This window comes from Nannobrachium achirus (assembly GCF_963921795.1).
Source record: "Nannobrachium achirus genome assembly, chromosome: 23".
Classification (NCBI taxonomy): Eukaryota; Metazoa; Chordata; class Actinopteri; order Myctophiformes; family Myctophidae; genus Nannobrachium; species Nannobrachium achirus.
Genome location: NC_137830.1, coordinates 10,617,626 through 10,625,308, shown reverse-complemented (window position 1 = coordinate 10,625,308; position 7,683 = coordinate 10,617,626). Strand labels below are relative to the sequence as shown.

Genomic DNA, 7,683 nt, shown 5'->3' with positions numbered 1-7,683 from the left:
GTAGACCATGTTGGTTAGTGCAGTGTTTCCCTTACAATGTTGAATTGGCTGGCCAGGTAGGAGGGGGCTTCACCCATAACGTCCAATGTACAAGACCTCCACAACCATCCTCATCCTTCATCCCTTCTTTAGATGTATAAGACCACCATAACAATCCTCAGCATTCCATCCTTTTTTAAATGTGAGCCCACACGATGATGAACTAGTCCCTATTCATCCTGTCATTTTCAGTCCAGGATGAGATAACAGCACAGCAAGACTCTAGACATGTTAAAGTATGTCTGACATGAATATCAGAGCTTAAATGACATACTGTGCTGTAAACATGAAAACATGCATAAAAGAAAGAAAATAAATCAATAATACTAATGATGAATGAATTACATTTAAAAATACATTTAGAATGAGTTTCAAGTGTTGTCCCTTGGCTCATTTTATCAAAGTCAGTATGGAACTCTGTAAATAAAAACTGCCCACCGTGTTCTAGGAGAACAGATCTTTAGTGTGAGCTGTGTGTGTGCGCGTGCGTGCGTGCGTGCGTGCGTGTGTGTGTGAGATAGCAAAAGGAACAGAACTATGTTAGGTAGTGGAGACAGTGTGTTAGACAGTCAGACATTGATTCATTATTGTTCTATTTCCTACAGTGTGAATCATTCAGGAGAACACTGGATTAAACCTCAACGCCTTACAAGATGTGAGTCTGTCTGTCTGTCTGTCTGTCTGTCTGTCTGTCTGTCTGTCTGTCTGTCTGTCTGTCTGTCTGTCTGTCTGTCTGTCTGTCTATCTCTCTGTCTGTCTGTGTGTGTGTGTGTCTATCTCTCTGTCTGTCACATTGACATTTTATACACTGTTTTATACTCTGTTGGCCCCTCCCTCCCTGTATTCAGGGGATATTATAAAAACCTTCACCAATGTGTTTTAAAGGTGTTTAGTAACACTAACACTGGGGTTCAAGACCCCTGGAGAGACCATTTAAAACACAATTCAATCACTGTGTGAAGTGGAGGAACCAGAGGACCTCCAGGTGATCTGGACTCCTGAGGAGCAGTGTCTCCTAGTATTCAACAAACTAATAAAGATACTTTTTAATTTGACACGCTCCCACAAATATAGATTCTCACACAAAACAAGGCTTTGTGACGAGCAGGAAAAGTGGGCGTGGCTGTTCCCGCTGCCCTAGGGGAGTTTCAACCTTTTGAAATGTGTTACTAGACATCTTTACAAACACATTAGTGAGGAAATGTCTTGAGAAGGAATTTATTCCATGTTTGGACATGTTTCTGTCCTGACAACCAGTGATGGACAAAGTATTTACTCAAGTAAATACTCAAGTATAAAAAAGTACAATTTACAACTACAGTACTTTTACATTTTTTATCAATGCATTGTTGTATTCCCTAAAAATAAATGCATTAAAACAGAACTGTCTAAATATTGTAGCGTTTGCGGTCCCTCACAGCTAACTCACTGACTAATAAATAAAAGGAGGAAACAATGATGACGTTTTAACCGGAGCACCAGGTTTTATTGCCCTTTCAATACGGGGTCCGACGGGCCGCTGTTCCGACTAGCGTCGGCAGGTTAGTTACTCGTCGCGGTTACTGAGGTTAAGTTTAGGGTTGGGGTTAGAGTTAGGGTTAGTTTTAGTGTCGGAATACCGGCCCGTCGGCACACTGATGCGGACCCTTAAATACAGGCTAGAACTGGGTTGGGAGGGTGCTGAAAAATAACAAAGAGGCTGCTCTGATCTGTCTAGGCTGTCTCTCCACTTCCTTTTTCCTCTTCGCGCTCTTCTTCATCATCCAACCACCTTTCCCCATTGTTAACCCCTCCCTGCCTGACCTAAACTGCCAACCTGAACTAGGCACCTCTCCCCCCATCAAAACACCCCACCTCCCCATTGTCTCCGTCTTCACATGGGCAGGGTCGCCACAATGTAGTGAAAATAGCCAATCTACAACCTCACAACATAATGTCTGTCTGTCGTGTTTGTTGCATTGCAACATGTTGTGAGCTTGAAGATCTGCTGTTTTAGAATTATGAATACTGAATAGGTTCACTAGGGTTCAAGTGGTTAATTAAACCTGCAATCAGGAACTGATGTTAATAAAACATTATTTTAATTATATTTATTTTGTATGTTAAACTCTTAAACCCACGTCACTGACTGGAGTTCCTCAGGGCTCTGAAAAATATCAGATCTACAAGCTCACAAGCACAAATGGTTCCTCAAAGAACCTTCTTTGAACCATTAACCATTTAAACCCTGCGTCCCAATGTTGGACATGTCTTAATACGTGAACATTCATCGTAAATAGCAGATCTACAAGCTTACAACACATCCTGCTATGACACGTTTTTAGCTTGTAGATCGGCTATTTTGTAGTGTGGAGGGAGAAACTGAGCAGACCAAGTATAGAGCCCTGGGAGACACCGGTCGATGAAGGGTTAAAGTGGTTGATGGTTCTTTATAGCATTGGTTCTCAAAGTGTGGTCCGGGGACCCCCAGGGGTCAAAATGTTTAATACAGCATTACACTCATTTGAACCACTTTATCCATGTTTTACACGTTGGCTATTTAACACATTTAGAGCTAGAAAACATCTGTGCTCCAAACGCGTCACTTCACGCCATGTTTGGAGCTTGTAGATCTGCTACTTTAGGTTCTTTTGTGTAATGCTGTAGTTGATCAAGTACAGTAGGGGGCGCTAGCTTAGGAAAAATCACCAAAAGTTAGAATATGGAGAATTCTTTTTTTTCCCTTATTGCTAAATATAGAGATCTAATCTAAAATGACACAGATGTTTGCGACCGTAGGTCGCATTTACTATCAAACCCTGCACAAAGTGTAAGTCCGTTAGTCCGTCAGTCTGTCTGTCACACCTCACACGTCACACTCTTGCCCTGCTCATATCTCCGCAACCGTTGCCCCGATCCATGCCAAATTTTGCACACACACTCCTTACCTGCCAAACTACCCCGGAGCTCCAGGGACCCCCAGGTCCCTGGGGGACCCCCAGATGTAAAAAATGACGAAATGTGCAAAAATGACCAAATGACCACCCCAACGGGGCTGCTCACGGGGAATTCCCGGGGACCACCGACTCCTGGTGCTCCAGAACGGATGCAAAAGTGGTGGCGCCCCCAGTGGAGGACCCCCTGCCACTGCAGCGCACATAAAATGCCGTAACTCGGGCTAGGAGCGACCGGGAGAGCCGGGGCCGGTACCTATTCGTCCGCCTCGGCGGCGCGGAGACCCCACCCCTCATTTCTCACATGGCCCTCTTCTAGCGCCACCATGAGGCCGATTCTTGCAAAACACATTTTTGGACATTGCTCCTACAATTTTTGCCCTAAAATCACGCAAATCGGTACACAGTATGTCTACACTCATCCCATCAACATGAATCTCTCCCATATAGCGCCACCTCCAGGCCGATTTTTAAAAACACATTTTTGGACACTGCTCCTACAGATTTTGCCCTAAAATCACGAAAATCACTACACAGTATGTCTACACTCATGTCATCAACATGGATCAGGAAGATTTTGGCAAAACAAATTTTTGCCCTATTTGTGGAGATAAGTGACCTACGGTCGCTTATCTCCCGATTAGGGAGTCTTACTGGTATTTTATTGCTCTAAATGTGTTAAATAGCCAACGTGTAAAATATGGATAATATGGAGAATAATATGAGATAATATGGAGAATATTATCTCATATTATTATCATATCACAACGCATCGCGATGCAATGCGTTGTGAGCTTGTTTATTTTCAAATATATGCAGTAAATGGTTAAAGTGGTTACACTGATTTTGGTGTTATATACATGAATGTTGCTGGGGACCCCCTGGAACCCCCTCAAGGACCCTAACCCCAGACCCCACTCTGAGAACCACTGTATTCATGATCTATAAATCTGTACAACAAACAACTAAATGTGTAACACCCCCCCCCCCCCCCCCCCTCCAAACCATATTGATTCTGTAAACACCCCCCCCAAAAAAAAAAACACACCTGTTCCTGATTATTACTCTGTGTGTGTGTGTGTGTGTGTGTGTGTGTGTGTGTGTGTGTGTGTGTGTGTGTGTGTGTGTGTGGAGGAACCAGAGGACCTCCAGGTGATCTGGACTCCTGAGGAGCAGTGTCTCCTAGTATTCAACAAACTAATAAAGATACTTTTTAATTTGACACGCTCCCACAAATATAGATTCTCACACAAAACAAGGCTTTGTGACGAGCAGGAAAAGTGGGCGTGGCTGTTCCCGCTGCCCTAGGGGAGTTTCAACCTTTTGAAATGTGTTACTAGACATCTTTACAAACACATTAGTGAGGAAATGTCTTGAGAAGGAATTTATTCCATGTTTGGACTTTTTTCTGTCCTGACAACCAGTGTATATTTACTCAAGTAAATACTCAAGTATAAAAAAGTACAAATTACAACTACGGTACTTTTAAATTTTTTATCAATGCATTGTTGTATTGAAATGAAGAACATTTCCCCAAAAATAAATGCATTAAAACAGAACTGTCTAAATATTGTAGCGTTTGCGGTCCCTCACAGCTAACTCACTGACTAATAAATAAAAGGAGGAAACAATGATGACGTTTTAACCGGAGCACCAGGTTTTATTGCCCTTTCAATACGGGGTCCGCTCAGTGTCCCGACGGGCCGCTGTTCAGACTAGCGTCGGCAGGTTAGTTACTCGTCACGGTTACTGAGGTTAAGTTTAGGGTTGGGGTTAGAGTTAGGGTTAGTTTTAGTGTCGGAATACCGGCCCGTCGGCACACTGATGCGGACCCTTAAATACAGGCTAGAACTGGGTTGGGAGGGTGCTGAAAAATAACAAAGAGGCTGCTCTGATCTGTCCAGGCTGTCTCTCCACTTCCTTTTTCCTCTTCGCGCTCTTCTTCATCATCCAGCCACCTTTCCCCATTGTTAACCCCTCCCTGCCTGACCTAAACTGCCAACCTGAACTTGGCACCTCTCCCCCCATCAAAACAACCCCCCCCCCCCCCTTCCCCAATGTCTCTGTCTTCACATGGGCAGGGTTGCCACAATTTAGTGAAAATAGCCAATCTACAACCTCACAACATAATGTCTGTCTGTCGTGTCTGTTGCATTGCATGTTGCAACATGTTGTGAGCTTGAAGATCTGCTGTTTTAGAATTATGAATACTGAATAGGTTCACCAGGGTTCAAGTGGTTAATTAAACTATTATTATATTATTATTAATATTATATTATTATATTGTTAATTAAATTATTAGACCTGCAATCAGGAACTGATTTTAATGAATAAAACAATATTTTAATTATATTTATTTTGTATGTTAAACTCTTAAACCCATGTCACTGACTGGAGTTCCTCAGGGCTCTGACAAATATCAGATCTACAAGCTCACAAGCACAAATGGTTCCTCAAAGAACCATTTGAACCATTAACCATTTAAACACTGCGTCTCAATGTTGGACATGTCTTAATACGTGAACATTCTTCAAAAATAGCAGCTCTACAAGCTTACAACACATCGTGCTACGACATGTTTTGAGCTTGTAGATCGGCTATTTTGGAGTGTGGAGGGAGAAACTGAGCAGACCAAGTATAGAGCCCTGGGAGACACCGGTCGATGAAGGGTTAAAGTGGTTGGTGGTTCTTTATAGCATTGGTTCTCAAAGTGTGGTCCGAGGACCCCCAGGGGTCCTTAGGGGGTTCCAGGGGGTCCCCAGCAAAATGTTTAATACAGCATCACACTCATTTGAACCACTTTATCCATGTTTTACACGTTGGCTATTTAACACATTTAGAGCTAGAAAACATCTGTGCTCCAAACGCGTCACTTCACGCCATGTTTGGAGCTTGTAGATCTGCTACTTTAGGTACTTTTGTGTAATGCTGTAGTATGATCAAGTACAGTAGGGGGCGCTAGCTTAGGAAAAATCACAAAAAGTTTGAAAATGGAGATTTTTATCTTGTTGCTAAATATAAAGATCTAATCTAAAATGACAGATGTTTTCTAGCTCTAAAAAATAGCCAATGTGTAAAATATGGATAAAGTGGTTCAAATGAGTGTGATGCTGTATTAACATATTAGGTCTGCAGATCTACAAGATCACAACGCATCATTTGGCGCGGTGCTGCGAGCTTGTAGAGCTGCTATTTTTTTTAAATATGAAAAAGTATGAACATGTTTGGAAAGTGTGTGTGTGTGTGTGTGTGTGTGTGTGTGTGTGTGTGTGATATTTTTTGAAAATAGATGATCTACAAGCTCACAACACATCGCGATGCAACGCGTTGTGAGCTTGTTTATTTTCAAATATATACAGTAAATGTTTAAAGTGGTTACACTGATTTTGGTGTTATATACATGAATGTTGCTGGGGACCCCCTGGAACCCCCTCAAGGACCCCTGGGGGTCCCCAGACCCCACTCTGAGAACCACTGTATTCATGACCTATAAATACAAACAACTAAATGTGTAACACCCCCCCCCCCCCCCCCCCCCGCCACCAAACCATATTGATTCTGTAAACAACCCCCCCCCCCAAAAAAAAACCCACACCTGTTCCTGATTATTACTGTGTGTGTGTGTGTGTGTGTGTGTGTGTGTGTGTGTGTGTGTGTGTGTGTGTGTGTGTGTGTGTGTGTGTGTGTGTGCGTGCGTGCGTGCGTGCGTGCGTGCGTGCGTGCGTGCGTGCGTGCGTGCGTGCGTGCGTGCGTGCGTGCGTGCGTGCGTGTGTGCGTGCGTCACTCAGTGAGGGATGTTTTTAATGTTTACTGTGTTGTTTTCTCATCAGATTCACATCGTCTCACACTGGACACAAACACAACAAACGGATTCCTCTCTCTGTCTGAGAACAACCGGAAGGCGACTCGGGTGGAACAGCGTCATTCATATCCTGATCATCCAGACAGGTTTGATGGACGGGTCCAGGTTCTGTGTACAGAGGGTCTGACTGGACGCTGTTACTGGGAGGTAGAGAGGAGTGGAAGGGTTGATATAGGAGTGACCTACAGAGGAATCAGTAGGAAAGGAAAGGGTGAGGACTGTAGGCTTGGATACAATAAAATGTCCTGGATTCTGACCTGTAGAGATGGTAACCCTGGTAACAGATACATTGTCACACACAATAGTAAGAGCACTTACCTTCCTGATCGTCCCTCTGACTCCAACAGAGTAGCAGTGTATCTGGACTGTCCTGAAGGGATTCTGTCCTTCTATGAAGTGTCCTCAGACTCACTGAGACACCTTTACACCGTCCAGGCCACATTCACTGAACCTCTCTATGCTGCCTTTGGGTTTGACCCTGACTCCTCTGTGTCTCTGTGTGAGGACAGACAGACAGACAGGGTGTGAGGACAGACAGACAGACAGACAGACAGACAGACAGACAGACAGACAGACAGACAGACAGACAGGATGTGAGGACAGACAGACAGACAGACAGACAGACAGACAGACAGACAGACAGACAGACAGACAGACAGACAGACAGACAGACAGACAGACAGACAGACAGACAGACAGACAGACAGACAGACAGACAGACAGACAGACAGACAGACAGACAGGGTGTGAGGACAGACAGACAGACAGACAGACAGACAGACAGACAGACAGACAGACAGACAGACAGACAGACAGACAGAGGGTTGTATCATAATGTAATTATCAGGA

At 43.8% G+C, this 7,683-nt stretch overlaps 1 protein-coding gene across 1 annotated transcript; it reads left to right on the top strand.

Moving 5' to 3' along the window:
* Window positions 1-85: 85 nt before the first annotated feature.
* On the top strand, window positions 86-7,683 carry LOC308308750 (neoverrucotoxin subunit alpha-like; the record flags this gene model as incomplete). The annotated part of the gene is made up of 3 exons (XM_080754204.1): window positions 86-134; window positions 6,803-7,356; window positions 7,615-7,683. 3 exons carry the CDS (start codon window positions 86-88, stop codon window positions 7,672-7,674), a joined length of 663 nt encoding a protein of 220 aa, XP_080610330.1. The 3' UTR covers window positions 7,675-7,683.